This window comes from Acanthochromis polyacanthus, chromosome 15 (assembly GCF_021347895.1).
Source record: "Acanthochromis polyacanthus isolate Apoly-LR-REF ecotype Palm Island chromosome 15, KAUST_Apoly_ChrSc, whole genome shotgun sequence".
Lineage (NCBI taxonomy): Eukaryota > Metazoa > Chordata > Actinopteri > Pomacentridae > Acanthochromis > Acanthochromis polyacanthus.
Window position 1 is genome coordinate 7,719,181 of NC_067127.1, and position 24,544 is coordinate 7,743,724.

General features: G+C 40.9%; 1 protein-coding gene across 3 annotated transcripts in view; it reads left to right on the top strand.

The window, feature by feature from the left end:
• mgmt (O-6-methylguanine-DNA methyltransferase) overlaps nt 1–24,544 on the top strand; it is an 84,519-nt gene that overhangs the window by 15,252 nt on the left and 44,723 nt on the right. The window contains exons 1-4 of one of the 3 annotated variants that reach the window (XM_022197759.2): nt 5,685–5,900; nt 8,137–8,282; nt 17,087–17,247; nt 21,706–21,845. In XM_022197759.2, coding sequence (XP_022053451.1) covers nt 5,784–5,900; nt 8,137–8,282; nt 17,087–17,247; nt 21,706–21,845 — 564 coding nt within the window. In that variant the 5' untranslated portion in view covers nt 5,685–5,783. Of the gene's footprint in view, nt 1–5,684; nt 5,901–8,133; nt 8,283–17,086; nt 17,248–21,705; nt 21,846–24,544 lie in introns of those variants that run through there. The other 2 variants (XM_022197758.2, XM_051960242.1) reach the window with 2 other exon arrangements.

Consider the following 24,544-nt stretch of genomic DNA (forward strand, 5'->3'; position numbering starts at 1 on the left):
CGAACAACTTGATGATGATTGCAGCATTATAACATAAAACATATTGCCAGTTTAGCTACTGTGAAATGTAACGCATCTGTGTTTAACATGCAATATGGATATCCATTTTATCTGGAACAGTATGTAAAATCTAAATCATAAATTACAGAATAAACTGCAAGAGTGAATTTAAATTAATAATAAGAGAGGTTATTTTTTCAAACATCAATTATATTATATGCAAAAAGGAAATAGTAGTATTATAATTAAAGCTAAGCAGTATATACATATACATTAACAAACATGCAGTGTAAGGGAGTTGCAAGTGGGCATTAAAAGAATTATTATGAATGTATAGTATTTATCAACAAAAAGCATCGCTATAGACAAATTTTATGTTATTACAAATATCTACAAACATATAAAGTGTTGTCTTTGTTTATCTGTTTATATGAAAGACACCTGTAGTGATATAAAATATCTTTTCATAGCTTAAATTATAATTGTTGACAAAAACTGTGCAATATTTGATATTTTAAAAAGTGTTCTTCTGTCCGCTTACAGCTACAGTACAATTAGGTATCAGTCATTCATTAAATGTTCACATACTACTGTTTGCAAATGCCAAATAGGGGAAATAAAATCACCAGTTTTTCTAAATACATATTTTCTAATTGTGCTTTATCTTTCAAATATATATTGAAAATTGAAATCAAATTAGGATGCAATGTGAGGCAAAGTTTCCAATCATGCTGGGAGCCCCGCAATCTCTTTCTCTTCACTTGAGCTCATTTCTCCACTAATGACTTTGCCCTCTGATGCAAGCCAAGGGATCATCAAAGGTCCTTGAAACAAAAAGGGAAATATAGCAATTACTGGGACTTTCATCGGCAAGAAAGAGATTAAAAACCCTGTGGTTGTATAAGCACCCGAGAAGCAAACCGAGATCTGTTTCACTATTAAATGTATATTCAAGCACTTGACTGCAGACGTTATTCATCAACATGCTCTTCCTTTCACCACTTTCATTCATTTTTTTTTCCTCGTGCACGATAATAGAATCAAATGTATTATGTATTACTAATCACATGATAAAAGCCTGTGGTGCTAGTAATGCATGTAGATTCCAAAATGCTGTGCATGTACAAGAAAAGTCATTGCCTTTTTAACAGTGGCCTGAGGGAATGGAGTTGTCCCTTAGCCTCCATAACCATTGACACAAAAGGTCCCCAAACAATTTCAAATTACTGCTTTATTTCTCTCTCTTATATAATCCACCCACATTATTAAATCTACCACCTTCTGGGACTTTACTGATACAATAATATTACAGTGCTAAGATGTTTACATTCGAGACCGCCAGCTTCCCTTGTTATAAACATGTATGCCCTTAGGACTTGTGCAATACGTATGCATACTACTTGGCCTAAATGAGGTGCAGGTCATTTTGTTTTTAAGAGGGGTCAATATTACCTCAAGCAAGGGGCCAAGGCCAACGCCAGAGCCTGACTGAGCAGAAAATGGCTCCTGATACTCACAGATGAGATCTATTATACATTAAACATGCTTGTAAATATTCACTAGTCGGACCATTCAAATGGAAAATATGGTTTAGGTCAAAGGTCTATGAAAATGTTGTCTCCAGAGGAAGTCCCCCTAGAATAGAGGCAATGATGATAACAGGGAGAAACACCCATAGGGGACTAGGGAGAACATTAAGAGTTGTTTTACATGTTTGACTGTGGTACAGCGATGATACCAGGGAGATAAATGATGGGCACTTATTAGACTGGACTGACCTAGAGTTATGTACCATGGCTAATGGAATGTAACACTCCCATCAATTATACACGGCCAGGCTGAATTACAATGAATTAATGTCCAATAAAGTTTTATAAATAATTCTGGTCAAGCATTTTATTAGCATAAAAGATTTTTTAAAAAAATAGCAGGGCACACAAATATTAACAATAACACCAGAACAGGTAGGATGTTTGCACACAGCAACACTTATTAAAATCTATGAATAGCAAAGCATGGAAAGCTACAGAATAATATGTGGACATCAGTTTTATTAGCGGTTTGTCTCGGTGACAGGATCACATGGCTTGAAAATTATTTCATCATGTTCAAGTCCAACTGTGGGACTACGGTGTTATCTTCTATTTTTGTCTCTCTCAGCCGTATATTTCAGAGGCCAGGAACAATGTAGTCTGACAGACATATTCTTTATGAGGGGCTCGTGGTCTCTCTAATTTGACACAGTTGTCAGAGATAAAGCTCCTTAGAGAGTGTGGCCATGCTCTGGGTAAGAATGGGGATTAAATTAACACCCCCACCTTCACATCCTCTGACCCCAATACTGGAGAATAAAACATACATGGTGACTCACTTCAACACCCCACATCTCCCTTCCAACTTCATCTCTGAATGCATTTGGATTTTGTTGCTAAATGAAACATTGACACTCTGCTGAGAGTGCTGAAATCTTTATATTAAGACAGCTCTATAAAATTGCCCAAGCATGGATTCAATTTGTTAAATAAAAATACAAAAAGAATTTTTACGGTAAAATCTGATTATTTTATGAAGAAGCAGTGTTGTTTATCACCACACGTATTTACAACAAATGTGGTCAGTAAGAGTAACAGGAAACGCGGTGTAACAATACACTCCCTCTCCTTGGTAGCTTCCTATCAAATGACCCGAGCACGTAAAATCAAATCAACACTGGAATGGATCATATCAAATTCTAATGAAAACATAATGTGCTCTTAAAATGTGTGTTGGCCCGGCAGCCAGTCATCCAGAGAGTCTCCCCCAGATGACGTGATGAATAGGGAACACCGATGGAATATGCATCAAAGTCGAGCTCATGATTTATGTAATAGCAGTCACTTGGACACTGATTAGCTGCTCTGTCAAGCGTGTAATACGAGAGGCACAACCCCTGGTTTATCAGTCATTTATCTGAAGTGCGTCCTGATATTATCACTGGATCCTAATGTCATCATTATGCCGCACAGCATGTGCGGGCCAGTGTGTCATGGTGCCGGCGACACTGCCTGTCAGGAGTTCAAGCCTCTTCATTTGCAAAATGCTCAGACATTCATAGCACTGTGTCAACAGTAAAATAGAGAAGCCACATCATATCAGAGATGGAGGGACAGAGGCACACAGGCACACTAAATAAGTGGGCACTGGAGGGTACAGAGAAATTTTGTCACATCTTTGTGGTCGTGAAATTGCTTATACGATGATCAGGCTAATTCTTTTGAGAGGAGTGGAATAACAAAGTGTCAAAGTAAAAAGAACAAAATAACAGGTTGCTTTTTTCATGCCTGCTTCATGGTTTGATTTAGAGGAACAGACATAACATCTACTGTACAATGGGTACGCACAATGAGAACACCCAGACCTCCTCAACGTGCAATGTGAGGCCCACAGAGCCATTTCTCCTGATTAAAATGCACACTCACACACACCACTGTGTGAGAGGATGGCGGTTGTTCAGTCTGTCAGGACTTTCCTGCTCTCCTAGAGAATATCTGATATCATAAATGACTTCAACTCCTCCCACGCCAACATGAGAGTAAGATTGCGAACACAGGAAAAGAGAGCAAGACACAGGCAGGCGGTATAAGACTGAGCTGTGACAATCATACATTACCGGATGGACAAAACTGCTAATAAACAACTTCTGTCATTCTGATAAAAAAAGGTTTGGGTTGTTATTCTCGCAAACATCTGGTGCTGTACACTAAAAGGAAGCTGTGCAACATATAAGTCTATCAACACCTCACGCAAACAAAAATAGTGAGGGAAACTGAACAGGAAAAGGAGCTCTTTGAGTCCCAAACAAAAGATATCAGCACGGCTGCCAGCACAGACAGGGCACCACACCTTGGCAATGATGCCGCTCACAATCAAAGGAACAGTCGTCATCAGTGGAACCGTGTTTTTAAAGGATATCTTAAAAAGATTGAAAATATGTGTCATTATGGAAAACAATTGAGCCTGGAACCTTTAGTATAGCAAGTTGTTATGTCAGTCACACGCACTTCAGGCTGTTTATTTCAACACATAATGGCTAAGATATTTCCTGTTTTTAAAATAAATTATTTGTTCTCTTCAGCATAAATATATGTGACTTTAAAAATAACGTGTAAAATGTGCAAAACAGCTTTGATGTGCCAGTGGCAATTAAAATTAGCATACAATAAAAAATACATTACAAAAAGTAAAAGCTGTCTTCAAATAAATTTAAAATTGCACATCTGAGGCATTTCATTTTAAGTAAATGTAATAAAGCAAACAAAAAACATCCTCTCTGACTGCCACATATGATAATTGTTTGGCCACTGAATGCAGCATTAAAAATGATTTCAAACAGTATGGCTCAGAAGATCCAGCAGAGGGGGCTGCTTACTGCAATCATATGCTGATTAATTGAGCTTGATTCTCCCCATGCTGCGAACATAAGTTGTCCCACACTGTAGGCTACATGTTGGTATGTGGGTAAAGGTTACAAGGCTTTATCGAAGTCACCTTTTACCACAGGTAGCCCTTCACATCATTTTTGATGAATATTAAGAAAACAGTGATTTTCTGATTATCCCTCATCAAGCCTATATCAAACTAGGTTATGTTCATTTTTATTAATTGTGCATGTTGCTCTCTAATTAGCTAATGAGAGACAAAAAGCAGGTTTAGAGCAGAAAAATGCAAATGACTCTTAGAAAATAGCACAAAAAAGTAAATGGCAAGGCTGAGAATCATCCTTCATTGAAATGTCAGAGATAAATGGCTCAAATGTCACATCAATTAAAACGGGGGACAGTTAGTAGTTCATTAAAGAGAGAGCCATATTGCACCGTCGGGTACCGTTGCCAACCCTTACTATCTGGGGCAGACTGGCAGCGGGTCCAGATGGCACGGAAATCCTCACAGATTTCAAAATGGTCTCTGCAGGGGTGGCGTTTTCTCCCCCGCTCCCACCCTCACCGCTGAGATGGGGTGTGGGCCACAGGCCCACGCCGGCCTACACATTCCAAACGGAGGCATGCAGAGAGCTGAAGGCACCACAGAAATAAAAATAAAGCTGCAGAGGACAACAGACACTTTAAAAAAAATCCATGACTGATGCCACACACTTGGTTATAATGACTGAAATATATGCCTCTACTTAATCTATGACTGCTCCAGGCAACATAAGGCAACTCCCTCTCCTTTAAACTGCATAAAACTCTAATAAAAGGATTGAGTGCTACCCCATATGTTGTTCATAATAACATGCTGACTTTATTAGCTGGTAATACATAAGATGTTATTGGCTGTTGCAGTCACATAGGTGTTTTTTATCCACAAACATTATGCCTGGGACCCTAAAGGCCTCACCGAGAAGCTGTCACTGGAGATGCAGAACTGGATAAATGTCTCAGCTATAAGTGGAAAGATAAGAAAAATTAATTCTGAATATATGCATTATCATATTTTTTCCAGCTGTAAAAATATCAAGCAAATCAAATATCTAAATCACTACCATTACTAGTCTTCGGTGTGCTGGGGACCCCCTGAAGGACCCCAAATCCCAACTTGAGACCTATTAGACAATCCTCCACTGTGTCTGTCCCTGGCAGGGGGCGGACTTAAGTCTTTCAACGGGCCAATTACAAAGAGGGAGCGGACTTTTGCCGCCTGTGATTGGCCGGCTGGACCACGCTGCCAGGAGAAGCAGGAAGAGAGTTGTCGGACATTTGTTTTGCAGAGGGAGGACGAGTGGGCTTCGCACAAGCAGCATACGCATGCAGAGGGCTTTATTTGCAAGCTGTAGGGCTAATTTACTGTGGTTTACGTCTTCTAAGAAAGCCTACAGTTTAAAAAATTACCGTATACGTAAACCACCGAGCTGTACATTGTGGGTAAGTTCGCGCAGGCCTCCACATGCGAACACCTGCATGTGTTTTCGACGTTTTAAGCGCACACTCAACATTCAAGGTGTATTTAAAGTAATGTTGAGACACCTAGTCACTCGAAGAGCTGCTGCATTGTTCGTTTACGTTTCGGCATGTGCTTCCTCAATCTTAAATGGCACGTTGAGGACACATGTTGCATTTTCACACCTGCGCAGTCACGGTGCGCTTTCTACTCAATTAATCACGCAGGTTTGACCAGGAACTAGTCTAATGAGAAACGAGTCACATGATTGACGAGCATGAGGACGCTGCCAGTGGTTTTTAACAACACAAGCTGCTTATTGTTTGTTGTTCCTCACCGTGAAGAGCCGGGTAAACATCCAAACACTCAGGCAGTCACTTAGACCAGTCTAGTGCGCCGAAAACGGCACAGAAACAAACATGATAGCATTATTTTTAATCAGCGCAGACTATTAGGCGAGGCCATTATTGCCAAAGTCCATTATTCTATCTATGAGTCTATTACCAGCTTGCTAAATGGCAGACCGTGTGTGTGCAGCGCTTATCCAAAGTGCACTGTACCATTGTTTGGCTCAGAAATTTCTCGCCTTTATTGTCAGTTCAGGAAAACCCCTGATGAATACAGTGAGAGCTGCAAGAGTAGAAACAAGAAAGTTGAAGCAGACGCATTTGTGATCACATACCATGACAGATGTGGTGGTGGTGTGTGTATGTGAAGAGGGGTGGGGGGCTAAGGGGTAATCTAAAAATAAAAGATATCTTGGCTTAAATTAAAGGTACAGTCTGTAATAAGCAGCGAAGCAATTTTCTTCATTGTTTGATTGTTTTAGGGCTGCAAATTGCAATTATTAATAGTGTTTTAATTATTATGGATTAGTGTATAAAATAATATGATATTATAACAATTGCATAGCTCTCCAAAATGAAGTTTACTATCACATAAGCTAAAGAAAAGCACCGAATCATTCACATTTGAGAAGCTGAAATCAGCATTAATTGATTATCGTAATAGTTGCTGGTTGCAAATAATTGATTATTTCTACATTTTGTCTTTCTTGCTTGATTAAATAGCGATACCATATTACAAGTTGTATGTATTGAAAGTGTGGTTGCTGAAAATTATAGGATTTACTTAAAGTTAGTTTTTAAAAGTAAGTTTAGCAGAGAATATTCTCAAAGTGCCAAGCCTGTTCATATACTAGATTTGTCAGTCAACAGAAAGTGTTAGTCTGTTTTCATAAACAAAAACTTCAGTCATTCTCTGGCTTCAGTTTGTTTTTTTTTAATGTGAGAATTTGCTCTTCTCAGTTTTATCTCGTGGCCTTTGATTTCTAGTCTTGAAAACGTCACCCTGCCACACTTTTGCTGTTTTTTGCAATAAAGCATTTAATGATTGAGAAAATAGTCAGCATATGATTAATTATGAAAAGAAACATTAGATGCTGCTACATATGTTGCAAAGTACAAACAAAAGAGTTTAAAAATTATGAATGCCTTTAATGTGTATTATTAAAAATGAAAAAAGGGAAAGGCATTATGTTTGTACCCTTTACACTTTTCAGAGCAAGGTTCCAGAAAGGAAAGGTTTCCTTGGTTGAAACTCTTACAATCAATGTGACCTTTATTTATTATAACCCCCATCTCTCAAAAACTCACATATAACATAGTCAATCATCTCTCCTTCCCTCAAAGTAAAAATAAAAAAGGAACTGCTGTCTGGTTATTGCCAGTATCCATCTCAGTCGTCAGAAAAGCTGCACGTTTTTGCTGTTGTTAAGGGCTGGAAACCAGAATCCCATCGGAGTTGCACCCTAAGGAACAAATTTAATGCTAGAAAAACATCCCGGCCATCAACCAAAAATGACGGATTGAAAATAATGTCGAGCTATCTTGGGAATCCCCCACCAGACAAGGGAACAGACTGCATTGTTTTTCTCATTTATGTGATATATAGAACAGAAAGAGGGGAAAAAATGGGCGATTTATTGGTTAGATAGGCGTATTCTTTTCCATGCACAAAAGAAATATTGGATAGTAATGTAGGGATCAAGTCACATCATGACATTGTTTGGAGGCTAGGTGTTCAAATATGTAAGTCATCTTCCGTTGGTGGGCCGCTAGGTTTTCAATAGATCATTCAATGCAAATATGTGTGGGAAATTGTGAAAGTTGCCACATGAATATGTCAATGAACGCAGTGTAATTTGTACTTCCTCAGCAGGGCAGCAAGATGAAGAAGCAGAGGGAGAGCCAGTGCACTCAGAAGACCATCTCATTGCTGAGCCCCCTGGGGACGATCCAAGTCAGTGGATGTGAGAATGGTGTGCACACCATCCAGATCCTAATGGATGTCGCACCTGCTGAAAGGTACTGTACAACAGCCGGGCTGGTGACGTGATAAACAAAGGTGTGAAATTTACAGGCAGACAGAATCCACTCCTGTGATGGAGTGCCACCATTCCTCATTGGAAGCAGGGCATTTTTGTAGATCCCACAAGAAATATCCTGGAGAAAGTTGGGCAAATATGAGCAGGCACTAGAAATATGAGGGGCACTAGAATACAGTTGGGCTTGAAATTAGATTTCTGATGGCATGTGGTTGTGATTCTTCCTGCAGTATATTTGAAATTTCAGAAAAATAACTTGTTTATTACCCACAAGGGAGTTGATTAGGACAGATGTCTGTAGGGTCAGCAAAGGCCACGGGGAGCATGGACTGCTCTCTCCTGTTTATTTATGTTTCCTTCAAGTTGTATGCAGTAGTTTGGAGTGTCAACTGACACTCAGAAATGTAATATGTGATTGCATTTCATGGCCTGCCCATCGCTCAAAATTGTTCGAATGTTGGCAGTCTTACTGAAGCGACTGAAACTGATTACTGCCAGCGTTAATAAGCACTTATTCCTTATTTTTACAGGTCCACATCCTACATCTCAGATTAGTTTTGATTAGATTGAAATTAAATATCCATGTATCGCGGATTCGCATTTGACAAACTTGAATGGTTTGGGAAATTAAACCATTTTCAAATGCACCCGGATAGGACGTTATCCTTTTGAAAATGTATGTTCAAATTCTAATTTATGGAAACCCATTAATGACCTTGTATATTATACCTCAACATGTGTTTCCTTCTCGACTGTCTGCTATTTCCTAAAATTCATCAAGCAGTAAAAACATTCCACTTGTTGTTAATGAGTTGAAGTGAGAAAATTAATAATATGGAATTTTGATTGCGGAAGATGTCCTGTAACCATGCGCAAGCACCTTTCTCCGTCTCCTTGTGAACAGGGTTTAATTTGTGTGTTCAGGTTCAGTAGGAATATGCAAATGAATTTAATGATTCGCATCACTAGATCATTTCTCAGTTTAATATCATTTGCTACGTCGGTCATAAGTGAAGCTTCGATCACATCACTGTCTGTATGTTCTCAAAGGTGTGAGCTAGAAATCATTAGCAAAACTGTTTAGATTTTATCACTGCGAGTTGAATATGTTGTTATTGTCACAGGACAGGGGAACTAGAGCCACCTCAGATATATGGAGTAACGCAATGTAAACAGGCATTAAGGGAGGCGAGATAAAGTGACAAAATACAGGCTTATCTTTGCAACGGGCTTTACATGTAGATCTCACAAAAGCCTGCCTGTAGCAGTAATAGTTCAGATCAGGCATTTCCATTGATTTATTTATGACATACTAAACAAGGCTCTTTCCAGCTTCAGATGTGGTGCGGTACAGGATTAGGAAGTCAGTGTGATAAATGATCTCTAAGAGCGTATTTTGGATAAGGGAAATAGATAACGTCCATGCATAACAGAAAGGGAGTCCTACAGCAGATATTTGTGAGCGAGTCAAAGCTTTGAAGGCTTACACGACCGTGTTTGCTCTCTGGGATTTTTTTCAGATTCACTATTGGTTGGTGTTGAACAGCTGGAGCAGCAACAAAAGCATTTGTGGCATTGATAGATAGTTATTGATAAATGCCATTATAGCTACATAAACGCCCTTGAAGTATTGCTTACACACCATGACCGTCAGCTCTTTCTAATAGAAACGTCTCAAGCCCCTTTTGCTTCCTAACTGATCTTAGGAACATTTCCTGAAATCAACCTCCTCTGCCAGTCTAACGACAGCCCTGAAGGCACCATCAGATGAACAAATTCATTACATCTCAACAACCCCTGTTGGGGCCCTACGCACCAGCCTCCCTGTTAACCAGTTTTTTCCCCCCCTTTAGTTTTTAGCATGGCCTCAGCGTTCACAGAAAAATGATACGCATTTTGTTTACAGGAGATTACTATTATCTGAAATATGATGCTTCTTGCCTCTTTCACACAGAGCACAGACACATAATACAGAGGAAATCATAGAGCACTTTTTTATTAGGGTGAAAAATGAAAAAAGGGCTGGACTCCTGCCCCGAGACATTTTGTGAGCATATTATTTTACAATGCTTTGATCAATTTGTCTGTCAAGCTGGCTGAGATGTGGGGGAGCAGGAAAAAAGCAATTTAGCTTGTGAGGTCCTCAATAGAAATGTACTACAGGAGCCTGTGTATGACATGTTGCATTAGAACCTGAGTAGCCTTTATTGCCTGATAATGTCGCAAGGCAATGCTGATATCAATCACCCTTTAACAGCCAGTATGATGTGTTTTTATGAAAAGGACAAAAAAAAAAAATGCATGAAGCATTTCTTGGAAAATAATTGATTTAATTCTGAGCTGAGGGATTTCTACTTTTAAGAACATAAAAATATTGTGTTGAAAAAAAACAGGCACAAAATGTGCTAGAAGCTAAAAATTGTTGAGAACAAGCTCTTTGCATATGCTCCTATAGAAAATTGTAATTAATTTTACACGGATAAACATTCTGTCTCATTTGCATATAGATATAAACAATATATTTGTGCATCTGAATTCCCTGCACACTTGGGTCACGTGATCTGCCTAAAATCCTAAGTGGCTAAAACCAAAAATTATCATTATATTTCCCAGGCCATAAATCCCCCTTTTTTCTCTGACACAAAGCCTTATAAATCTGTGTCTGATTTTTCACATTGCACATTGTTTTTAGTTAATGATTTTCATCTGTTTGTTGTTGCTGTGATAGCGGGGAAATGTACCATATGCTCCTGCAAAAGACAAATGATTAGCAAATGAAATTCTGGACAGCTGTCAGACTGAAAGCGTTTGGTTGATAGCATTCTGCTACCATAATTAGCTTAAGCTTTGGGTTAATTAACTTTCTACCTGGATATGCATAATAATAGCATTCTGCAGAAAGCCAAGGAGCTTCCAGTATATCAGCAGCAAAGGCTGGCTTTTTATTTTGTATTTCGGCAGCATATTTCAATTTCAAGAGGCGATTTAGCTCGGGAGCATCGTCAAATATTGTAGATTTTACTCCCCAAGCCAGATAATTCTGAAACAATAGGGGTGTATTATGTGGCAGAAATGCCATTTCTGAATGTAATTAAAGCGGATGAAAGCAATCACCAATTTTTAAACGCTTTTGTCTAGCATGAGGCCTACTTGTAAAAAAAATACCCATCAAGAGGAGAAAAGAGGCAAGAGAACCCCCAAGTCCTTATATAAGAGGCCTTTGAGACTGAAGTGAAGTACAACAGTAATTAGTCTTTTGTATGAATTTGCCGGCCATGGTCATGATTAGTTAAGCATATGAGAGGACTGCAGGACTGCATTGCTCTTAAGGAGGAGGGTGTTAAAGTCTATTTATCACCAGTTATCCTCACAGCTTTCCATTATCACTGACAACACTGGATGGGGCCTGAGAACAGCCTAATTGTTCTGAGGTGGAGTGTTTTTGTGTCAAACCCGTCACCTCAGTCACATTGGCATTCATAAGCAGCCAGACATTTTCCATCTATCCAGCCCTAATACCCAAGCTGTCACAACAGCTTTTACACACTACCAACGCTAGTGTGAAATATCTGAGGTGATGCATTTATCGTTTTTCTCACACTCATGTAGTGTTGTGAATCAATGTCCTGGTTCACACTGAATAGCAGTATGGTAAATGTGTTCCCTGTTTGGGGCCTGTTTACATGATGTGCTCACACACCGGGAACCATAACAACTACTTCTTTTTTTTCTCCCTCCACTATAATCGCTCTCTCCTCTTTTCCATCTTCCTTTCTCTCTGTGGATGTGTTATATTTAGTCTAAAATCATTTTTATCAATTTAAATTATTATTTTGCTAGTTATAGATGTATTGTATATAAAGACAGCTGTATGCTAAATAAACTGCTCACATTTGTAGCTAAAATGCTTTGTCATACAAACAGCGATCTGCTGAGATATTGAATGAAATCATCAATAAAGCAGGGAGAGACTGCTTGACGTAGTCCCTTTAGAAATTGTATGAATAATTCACTGTGTAATGATATTCAGATGATTTTTGTTCTGTTTTTTACTGCGGCCTTAGAATATTGTTTTGCATGTTGTGAAGTGTAGTACTCAGCTGCGTATTCATTAAGGTGCTGCTCCCACTGGCCCTTGGACCCATCTGTGCTCTATGTTTATGCCTCCGTCTCTCGGGACCGTCCCAATCAGGCTGCATGTGCCATTTCCTGTGTAAACCAACACCTGTGTAACACACTACCTGTAAACCGCCCAATGCAGACGAGACACTGACGTTCACTCAGATGAAAATCTGCAAATGTTGTGGTTTCTAAAGCAGAACCTCCAGGGTGAGGTTGGGCGCCAAATGAGAGTTACCGCTCACTGTAGAGATGCAGCTAAAAGCAGCTCCTGCAGTTTTTTTTTTTCCCCCCTTTCCCTGCTGTCGACCGGGAACTTTTTTCCGGCGTGAGGGTTGTGCTAGTTTGTTTTAGAACTTGATTGGATTCTATATCTGCAACATGCAGAAGTGTACAGTGTGTGACATACTAAGGCAATATGCAGAGAGATGATTCCGCTCTGACATCTTGGAGAGGAGTACGAGTCAATTATGCCCAAGTGTTGTTCTTGCTTATCTTCCTGCGGCACCAAACAAGGATTTAGTCAAGGATTTAGGGGTGAGGGGGCGGTGGTGGGGATCATGGTAAGCGGTTCACAACAAAACACTCAAAACTCTTGGGAGCGGGCACTGATTTAAAAATAAATTACAGAAGACGAAGCGCTAACACTCAAGGGCCCTCAGCAGTGCTGGCGTACACAGGTGAAGATTAGCCTCCTCGCTAATCAGAGGAACAAGGCAGTAATTTGCTCTGAACACAGACAGTAATTAGGACTTGGTGACACTGGATTCCCATAATGCCTTTGTGCTTGACGTGGTCAAATTTTGACAGAGGCTATCCATGCAGGGTCACTGTCCCCTCAGTCTCCCGGCCCTCTTCAGTTGAGGCTCTAAAAGGTCCCTGCAGTTACAGGGGATCCCTAATGTACTTTATGCCTCCCTCACTGGCTCCTTACCATTCGGGTAATTGGAATCTCTTACTGTGGCACTTGAGAATAGAGGCTAAAAACGCTATTTGAAACTGCTCAGTAGTCTGTTGTAGATAAACATTGCTGCGTCGGGGTGTGGATACACTACATAATGGAGTAAGAGTTAAGGCTCTGGTAATACATGCCTTCACTGACTCCTGTGGCTAGCCAGTTGGGAGAAGACCTAATTGTTGTGTGCTTTGTTGCCTACTCTGCAGTATTTTACCACCACCTTTATGTATTGGATTGAGTGTTGCGGCCTCTTTGGTGGACATTCGCTAATAAGAGTTGCTGGATATCTAGAGAGCAGTTTATCCGGCCCAGTTGTTTTTATTTTGAAACAGCGGAGCACAAAACGTGCGCCCCAGAACAGAATAGGAAGCATTCCTTACAGCTTACCACTCCGAAAGCTCTCGACTTTAGTGCTGCAGCAGCTAGATAGGCATCTGAATGATCTTCAAATGGTTGAACGAGCTGCATTGAGCAAGTAGCTTACAATTGTATCACAGCCTTTGGCTCAGAGACCATCAGGATCTTGACATTCATAGAGACATGCTGTATTTTTTTCCCTTTTTAGACAGTCATTTTAGGCTTTTTTCATGCTCTCTTGAGTCTTTGACGTCTCTGAGTTAAGTATCTGCAGCTATAAGGCTGAGGAAAATATTGGACTGCTCTTGGCCTTTTCTATTTCATCCTCTGACCCGCCATGTTACCCATGATCGGTGAAGGAGAACTCTGGCAGGCTGTGTCAAAAGTGACAGCCGATCGAGTCAGGATGAGCGCCATCACGCTTCACAGGATGGAGGCATGAGTTCTGAGTTTTTCCCCTTTTTGTGCAATATACCATTACACCCTTCGCCAGATTCCTTTCAATTAGATCCTGTGGTTAACCTGTTTCATTCTTACGTCTGCAGCTGATAGAAAAAGTCTCACTGAAGTCTAGTGCAACTAGAGATACCGAATATGCCAAAAGAAATTGATGAATTTAATGTCAGCTATTCTTTTTTTTCCCCCTTTGTCTCCTTTGATTGTTCCTTCCAGGATGAATGAAATAACCTCCAACATTATATAAATGCTCAATTCATTCTTTATATTAGAGTTGGAAAATAGGTAGAACTCCAAATGACTCCCACTTTACGCAACAATGATTTATGGTAATTGGAAATTGATTGTGACAGGAGCACAATATTAGAAATTTTCTCAAATCACAATCTTCTATCAAGGGAAATATTCTTTTTAGTGCAGCAGATCCTTGGCTAGTTTGGAATTAGTTTCTTATTTCCTCACCTGTGATGAAATCGTAAATGGCTGAAGGACATTGGAAAAAAATGATTTATGTGATCAGAGGATAATAAAATAACAATTCTCCTTTAACTTAATTTGGATTGTTTATTCAAACTTAAACACACTTGCTACACACAGTTATTGAACTACTCTTCATAATCACTACTAATTATAATTTTTGATTTCCATACAGGGGATGGCAGTAACTTTAGGACAATATAAAGATTGTTCCTCCTTCGAGAGTTTCTTTGTAATTAGTCCGACATTTATTGCACATCTCTAATCTCTCATTTGAAGGGCACGGTTTCTAATGTGCCAGTCTGGACTCTATAAGAATCACATGATGCTGCTTGATTTCTGATTCACTGAAGCGACTGGAAATGTTGCCCATGCAGGAGCTACATCTCCACTGCCCACATGCTCTTTGCAAACAATCCCCCGTTGCACCTAGAGGTGACAGACTTCAGCTCGACTGATGTTGTTCCTCCTTTTATTTATTTATTTCGCTGTTGTTTACCAGCCATAACATGTACTGCATTGCATTAACTTTTACTACTGTCAGTGTTGTATCACTCAAACACCTTTAAAGCGGGCGCATCCATAAGCTAAGGGGAGAGGGAAAATTAGCCACGGTGACAAGTCTGAAGTGTGAGCTGGAGGTCAAAGGTGCCAAGCCTTAAGCAAAGGTGCTCTAGCCTTTGTCCGGTAGATTGTAAGGGCCTGCGGGTCCAACAGGAACATTTCCACACACAATATCCCCGAGCTGTCAGTGTGCAGCGGCTGGAACATCCTCTCAGAGAGAAAGAGGGGGTGTAGGGGTGGGTGGGAGGGGAGGATGCGTGTTGAGGGGGGTGGTGGAGGGCAAGGGGGTGGCAGCGGCGGTGGTGGTGGGGGGGTGCAGAGAGGGAACAGTGGCCTGAAGATCCTAGCTGAGAGAAAGAGAGGTGGGGGGATGGTTGGGGTGTGTGTTGGGGTGTCGGTGGTGGGGAGCCAAAAGAGCTGGAGTGGGAGGATAGAGAAATAGAGAGGGGGAAATGAGGAGGGAGAGCTGGAGGGGGAGAGGAAGGGGAGGGAGGGATAGAAAGGAGAGACAATGACAAGTAGGGGCTGGCTGGGCACTCACCCATGCCGACAGAGATTGCCATGAGCCATGGCCATTGTTTGAGCGGGTCTCAGCACAGAACCCGCTGGTGGGTTTCCGAGTTTTCACCACTCAACTATAAACTGCTGTGTGGTTTATTTAGAAATGAGAGTATTTACACCTTTTACTGTATTTACACCCACTGTTAAACGGCACCCAGGAGATTTTCATCACACAGCCACAAACTAGCAGGCAGAGCGGCTCTCTGAAAACTGACCTTCTCAGTCATAACACTCCAGTAAACCTCAGCTTCACATGTCCAATATAAAATGCTGCTCAAACTGTGACCCGCAGAAGTGTAAAAACACTTTAGGGCCATGTTGTTACGGCAGGCAGGAGAGAGACGGTCTGTGTGTTTAACAAAGTAAATGTCTATTATTAATACCATACAGGATAAGCCAATTTTGAAAAAGGGGCACTTAAATGGTGGTATTATTTATTTATAAGTCCTGTACACCAGTTAATGGAATTGGCGGCCTGCTTTAGATCCACAACACAGCTTGAGGTCCACTTTGGAGTAATGCACATGCTAAGAGAGGACCTTCCCAGTAGGGTCTTTAAGTGTCAAATATGGGTCAGTCTGCTTGCATTGACCTGGGGGGTGGTCAGCAGCAGAGAGAAATTCAGCTGTTAAGTGATGCCAACTCAACCATCGGCAAATTCCTCCAAGCATCTACTCATGCTAAGATGCATGTCCAAGTGCAGTGCTTTGCTGGCCAGCACCGCTCTGGCCAAAAAATCCATTTATTCTTGTCATGAACTATAAACTAGACCCAAGCAGAGTTGAAACTGTTGTTAACGCTGTGCTCTCAACTTTTTCTGACTACTTTAGAGAACTGTTTTTTTTTTCTCTCTCTCTCTCCCTCCTCTCTGGTTTTTCTTCCTTACGGTCGTTTGAAATAAAGTGTTAGCACTGTTCCGTATGATCTGACAGTGTTTTCTTTCATACTCTATCATTCTGCACTTCATATAAATGTATATGTACTGTGGCAAATGTCTGGATTACTGCCTTTATTGTTTTCTTGAACTTCGCCGTGTCTTTCACAGCTCTGATATTTGTCACAGCCGAGTGACGGGGGCAACGGCGAAATGTCGAACTTTTGGATTTTAAACACGTCTTGATTAACCGCTTTAGTTTCACTCAGCAAATTATGTCATCTTGCATCTGTGTCACCCGTGGCATGTTATTACACTCTTGTGACATATTTTAGCACTGTTCAACCAAGAATCTGGTATTATGATTGCTCCTCTGATCCCCACCTCACCTCCCCATCCTGCCTTATATCCCTCACAGGAGCAGCGAGGCCCCCCTGAGCTGTGTGGTCAACGATAGCCCGGCAGAAACGAGCCCCGAGTTGCAGCGCTGCGTTGAATGGCTCCAGGCGTACTTCAGTGAGCCGCAGACCGCTGGGAGTCTCCCGCTCCCTGCCTTTCACCACCCCGCCCTGCAAGGAGGTCTGTCATGGATAAATATTTGCAGAGCCATGACTGGGATCAGGCTTTCACTCTTAATTGTCAGTTACATCACTTACACTCACTGGCTCACTGTGTTATAATGAAGTATTTTATGGCTGAGAGAGGGAGAGAGAGCGAGGCAGAGAGAGCGAGAGCAGAGGAAAAGTGAGCGAGTGGGTGAGCGAAGGAGAGAGAACAGAACACAGAGCTGTAACTTGGTTCAGTAATCTGTGGCAGCTCTTACCACGCGTGTTAGTCTTGGCAAGCTTTTCCATGATTCTTGGCACATTCTTTGAAACTGATCGAATTCCACTCTTGACATTTTGAGACAGGAAGCTTTCTTTCGTTCTTTTTTTTTAATGAGAACATGTGAATGGTGGTAAAGTTTGAATGAGCTTATTGTTGGCTTGACCAGTCACCTAGGGCGAGTGAAATGAAAGCACCCCAAAAATGGACAATTAGTGTCCTTTCAACTGGTAGTTGTGGCTGCGGAGTGAATGATTGAGGGTGATGAGAGAGAGAAAAAAAAAGAAACTGAGGAATTAATTATCCCTGGTGCTTTTGTTTCGAGGAAGCAAACAATGCCATAGCCTGACAACTCATTTTTGAAAAATCATAGGCAGAAATTTGTGTCATTTTCAAAACAATTACAGGCAATTTCTTTGTCACGCTGAGATGCTCATTGCATTTTAACTTAAAGATTTTCACTCATCTACACCCAGAATCACACCTACACAGAAAAAAAATAACTCTAATATATGCATTTAACAATTGTGCCTCTCTTCCCCTGCAATCAGGCCTTAGTTGCTCTCTAATTTCATGCAGATCTGCAGTGCTTGAGTGATGGCATTTTCAATGAGCAGGTACTCCATCGAGACCCTGTATACAGCTATGAGTCCCACGCTCCCGCAAAGGCAATGCAGAAATACATCAGGACCAATTACGATATCAACTTTCAGTGTGATTCCCTTCGCCACCAAGTGCTTGTGTACCAGCCCCAGGCTCTTTCAAATCGCATCTCATCTGAAGTCTTTGGGGTTTTAATTAAATTTCAGGATAGATGGAATTCTTCATTAGTACCTGATCTGAATAGGTGATTGTGCTGTGTTCCACCTCTCTCCCTCGCCTGTTGTTTTGGGGCTCCGTAAATACAGGGTTTAGGCTTGGATTGCTCTCAGTAGTCAGAACCATAGGCCATGCCAGTGTAAAAATGTTAAATGTGAGCATCAAGAGTATTTGTCTTTCGAGGGAGAAAAATTGAAGCTTTATCTTCTTCTTTTTTTTTTTTGTAATTTTATTTTTTTTGCTTGTTAATTCACAAATAGTCAGCTTTAGTTGTTGCCACACTGCTGTACAAATTCCTATTCGATCCGGTCGTGCAGCCACTGCCTGTCTGGGAAAAAAAATACAAGTTTAATCAGGTCATTACAATCTGTGACAACCAACTTTTGTTTGCTCAGTTATCTTGTGGGAGAACCTGAACGCAACAGCGCTCTCGCAGCACTTGTCATGTAATATTGAGTTGTGACCTTCACTTGAAGTGTTGCCATGTTTATTTACACATTTCTGACAAAACAAGCCACTTTTCATATTAGCTGTCACGACATACCTGAGAAACAGAGGTGACATGAAAGGAGATGCGAGGTGCAGTTTTCTATACTGCCTGACTGATTGTCATGCACAACATCACACGCAAGTTTGGTCGACAGGGGTAAAGGAATGGTGAGTGCATGCGTGTGTTATGCTCAGTTAGCTCGCGTATGTTTGTGTGTATGTGTGTGTGTGTGTGTGTGTGTGTGTGCACTCACATTTGCTCCCTCAGAAAAACACAGACACTAACGTGGGTTCTTAAAACGATGCATATTCTTATCTCATTAATTATACATCCATATGTAACAGACGAGAGGATCTTAGTCTCGGTAAGCGGCACAGGGAATGTGCAGGGAGGGGGCCAGGCAAAGGGGGGAAGGGCGCTCTTCAAAGCCCAAATGACTGTGTTCCTGCAGGAGCCTGAACCTCCCCCTGTGCACAGCGCAGGGCGAGATGAGACACTCACCAGGACTCGCCCCTGTGATGTGGAGAGGAATTAGGGAAATGAACGTTTTCAGAATATCGAATAATCAGAGAATCATCAGCACCCCGTCAGCCTTCAAAAGTATGGATCCCTCAAGACTCAAGAGACACTTTGACTGGGAGTCAAAGTCTTCCCTCCCATTAGACACAAAGGATAATGAGGTAGCTGCATTTCCACTATTGTCTTTTTATTCTCACAACCATGTACGAGGTGACTGTCAGCTGGAAGTCATCTCTCCAAATCTATCATTAGCAGGGCTGATGGAATTCAATTTATTGTTTTCTGTCTTTTTTTTTTTTTTTTTGGTCTTTCAAATTGCTCTCATATACAAAATTATGAGCGAATCAATCACACATGTCAATAGCCTCATAATCACTAGATGCGTTCGATTTTACTCCGGGCCAATCCGTCTCTGCCTCTGCAGCGGCCCTATCACCTGGCCTCATGGTAGGTAATGGCCTGTGACATAATTATGGGATGTCTGTAAACATGTAAGTGGTTCCTCTCAACTTTTATTTAAACAATTGACATCACTGCACCCCGATCTAAAGAGGGTCCTGACCCCAGACACACCGTATTAGGCTCTTTATGAACTATGGGGCTGGGGGACTGCTCGCCAAATCATTGCTGGTCACCTCGAGTGACCCGCATGAAGTCTCTGTCACTAACACTGATGAGGGCAAAGTTCTTTAACCTCTGTACTGGCAGATAAAACCACAGACACTTGTTTTGTCCAGAACCGTTGGAGATGCGAAAGCTTCCAGGAGAAACAGCTGCTCAGGATTTGTAAAAGGTGTAAACAGCGCCATAGCTTGTTGCTCGGTCTGTTTGTAGGCAAAAGTGCTCAGCGGCGTCTGCTGGTGTGACACTGACTTTGGTTTGTTTGTCAATAACGTGTGCATCAACGGGGATTTGTCGTCGCCATAGTCTGGGCAAGTTGTCATCTCGCCCACCAGCCACAAAGCGATGTGGCGCACTCATCATGTGGCCAAATCTGAGCTTTATGAGGGAGAGTGGAGCATAAAAGAATTTTCAGGGGTGTATCTTATCTCCTCATAACATTAAGTCTGTCTGCGTAAGAGCCCGTCATCTCGTTGACAGCGTGATTATTACCTGAAAATTATTAAACAGTACCTACGGGCCTTGTTCAAGACAAAGAACTCACATGGGTGCGCATCAATCAAATGTATCCCCTTTAGGTTTTACACTTATTCCCCCCAGTTTAGGCAAATTGCCTTGTTCGCGTGGCTTTGTGTAGCAGAGAGTGACTATAAGGTAGCGAGGGAGCCTGGGGAGCAAAGGATGTTCACTCTGTAGAAGAGAGACAGGGGTGTGACATGTTTTCACACAATGCCAATTTAGAGGGATTTCACATAGATCACTTGTCATGTGCTCTCTTAGACCATATAAATGAGAGAGAATGGGAGATCACTAATTGAATTTTCATGACTGAGTACATGTATATACTAGAAGAATCTCACCCCCTCTTGATAACGAGACTATTGTTCCCCATCTTGTTCTTTGGGCACAAAAAAAAAAGAAAAAGTGTTTTTCGCTCGCTACACAAGCACAGTGCAGCGGTGTCTTAAGGTTTCGAGATGCTTCAAATAGTTTTCCCCCCTTTTCTTTAGCAATCACAGCTAGACAAACATGCCTCTCAGTCACTGCCTGGTAATCCAGAAAAAAAGATAATGCTACTGCTAAAGTGCTAATGAAATCAAAGCCGTTAATGTGGTCGGTTAAGCTGCGGATGATTTGAAGAATTCCGCCATTTAAGTGAAGATGATATAATGAATCTACTCTGAATAGAAAGCAATTAAAAGGACAAATTGGTCTGATTAACCTCAAAGTCATCCCACTGCCACAAATGGTGTGCAACATTCAAATTATTATTATTAAAAATCTGGAGCAGATTTGCAGTCTTTTTGGCCTCTCTTAATCCTTTTAAATGAAGGAGCGAACTTTTTTAATTTTAGCTGTGACCTTTCAAAGCATAACCTAGATTTTTCTGCCATAGGAATAATTTTCTCACGTCAGCTTCTGTAGCATGGTAATACTAGTTCTAAGGTCAAATGGAGGGACTTCGATGTATTTCAGTGCTTAATGAGTATTGTAAAGAGGGAAAAAAAGGAATTGCGCATATCCTGGATGGACATTAGACTTTATACCAAGTATTTATTAAGTGACTCTGAATGTAGAATGCCTCAAACTTTTGATTTCATTTCAAAACACTAGATAATTTCAAAAGAGTGTAATCCCCGTTTAAAGAATCTTCATGTCATCAGCCTCTCAGTCGAGCTGTCGGAGTTTGATTGATTAAATGAGGAACTCTCTCTTTTCTCCTCTTCTGTCTCTTCCTCTCTGTCCTCTGCTTTGCGGTAAAGATGCGTTCTCCAGCCGCGTGTTGCAGGTACTTCAGAGGGATGTGAAGTTTGGAGAGACGGTCTCGTACAAACGCCTCGCTGAGATGGCGGGAAACCCCAAAGCGGCGCGTGCGGTGGGAGGGGCCATGAGGAAGAACCCGGTGAGTGTATGACAGTGATTGACAGGCTTCTTTCTTACTTACCTTATTTAGTCAGGCAGTAAGTGATTGCTCTTATTATAAAGCGGCCTGTAGTCGACAGTTAATTAGCAAATTTTACAGGTGATAAATAGGAAATTTGTCAGCCAGTTCTGCAGACACCGTTTGGTCATGTCAGACAGTGTTTAATATGTGGTAAATAGTTAATTAATCGACATTTAGTTTGACAGAAAAATTAATCTGCAACTATTTTGATGCTCTATTAATCATGTAAGTAACTTGGTTATGGAGCAGTGGTTGGGGGAAAAAAAAAAACTTTCACCTTGGGCTCTGGGAAATAGCAATGGTCATTTTTTTATTTATTTAAGAATTCATTTTTTTAGAACATCAAATAAATTAATAAGAAAAAAATATTGTTAGTATTTGTGCACTTTAATGTTCGTAAATGTCATTTTGCTCATGAGAGGCAACCACAGGTGACTTGTAATAGATTTAAAGGCTTGGCATGAATATTTTACGGTGTAATTGCATGTAAAAGTGAATAATAAATAACACAAATAATCCAAATAATAACAATGCTCATTATTATACATATATAGTATGTACTCACACTATGGATGTGGTTACACATATATGATCAAATAACCTCTTAATACAGAAAATGCAAAACAAAAGAAGTGATAGTCGACTGAATGATTTTCAGCCCCTTTGTTTTGCTTCAGTTTCTTGAAGAGGCGCTGCCCACAGAAAGCTAGTTATGCACACCACTGGAGTTTTTCAATAAAATACATTTCAGAAAGTTTTCCCTGATGGAGGATATGTAATCTAAACTGTGGGTGTGTTCGAATATGTGCGATGGCGAAATAAACGCCTCCCTCTGAGAACAGCTGAGGAGTGAAAGTCTACCTACAGCACGATTTTAAGCCCACACCTTTTGTTCCTGTTCTCTCAAGTCTTTACTGTAGATGTTCGCTGCAAATCTCCGATTCTTGTAGGAAACCTGGCCCGCATCATTTTGCCCATGAATCCACTGTGTACAAAATGGAGGGCTAGAGGGCAAGTGGTGTGTCTTCTTTTGATCAAACCCTTTGATCAAAGCCTGTTTAACTCTGCCCATGTAGTGCTGTGGGCACCACCGGTGTGCTCTGTGAGGCAGAGAACACTACTTGTACAGAAATGCAGCCAGTGAGATGCTCTCCCTCATATGTGCTGCAAAATAGCTTGTGTACATCCTAATCTTAGTACTGTGTTTTTTCCTCTGGTGCTGTTTTGTGATTGAAGTAGGGGGGAAAAAAACGATTTTTTTATGAAGGTAATCAATTTCTAACACTGAATAATTGCTAATAATCCATAAATACAGCATTTTTGCATTCTTAATACAATGCACTCGATTCTTTCTACTTTACATTAGCCAATGGCATTGCTGCTGGATGGCTGTATAATACCTCTCAGTCTCATGTTTTACAGACATTTCTTTCCTTTCGTCAGGGAGGCTGGGAGCCTGAGCCCTCAGCTCCTGATACAGATCCAGAGTCAGATTGTCAGTGTCAATTACTTGTCAGTAGCACTGCTCCACTCGGGCTTCAGCTGTGAAAAGCTCAGTGTGCTCAATCGATCCTCGCCTCTCTGTGGCACTTCTTCTTCACCAGGATTTGAGTATTGATAAGCCTGGTGTAGTGCTCTTTTCCCCCAAGTGAAGAGGCAGATCCGAAGGCCTTGAGGGTACCCTGCTCTCCCTCCAAACCCGGGGAACAGTATTGATCCGAATACTCGAGCAGTATTTCTCTGTCTGCAAGGTTAATCTGGGACTCGGAAAGTTTTATTGCTGTTGATATGGGAGCGGGTTTAATGATGGATTTGAACTGAAACACACTGCATGTCCAACTTTCATATAAAAGGCTTGAGGTGCAACCATCAAGTCGGGGAAACACGGTTAAATTGGAGAGATATAGTCACTCTGCAGCTGCGGTTGTGATGTTTTTTTTCTGTTTAGTGCAACAAGAACAAAAGGAGGGCAACATTAAGAATATTTTAAAAGAATTAATTGCTGTGATTCACTCCAACCATTGCCACTCTCCTTGTTCTGAATTCACAATGATCGAAGTGTTTTAGGCTTGCTTGTTTAATCTTTCTCCAGCCATTTAGTTTACAAAGAACTCGGGACCCCCCTGGCAGTCGTCTGCAACAAGAGTAAACGCTTCACCGACTTCCTCTTTTTAATGATCACAGGGTTATCAGATCTTAATGTTGACACCCTCTCGATTGAATATTCATCCTGCTGGTGTTTTTGCCCATTAATTTTGATCGCTTCTTTGCTTTTCACTATTAAAGAGTAAAAAACATTTATACCCAAAGACTGAGCCATCACCCTGAATGTGCATTTGTGCAGGATCAAACCAGACACTTCTGGTGTGGCACTTTGTTTTCATGCAGTGCATGGATATAAAACGTGCAAAAATAAAAGTGCAGTTTATATTTTCTGCATGTTGGTTACTTTTAAGTCTCGCCGTTTATGTATTAAATCAGATTCTTTCATACATAATACATATCTGCTATCAAAACCTCACAACTATTGTGTTGCTGTGACAATAAATGTCAGCCTGAGAATAAGAAAGCAGTTGATTTTTAAAGATCTAATCTGTATTTCTGTTTGTATTCAGATATTAGTTTTTTTTATGCTAAAACATCATAGCTTTGTAGGA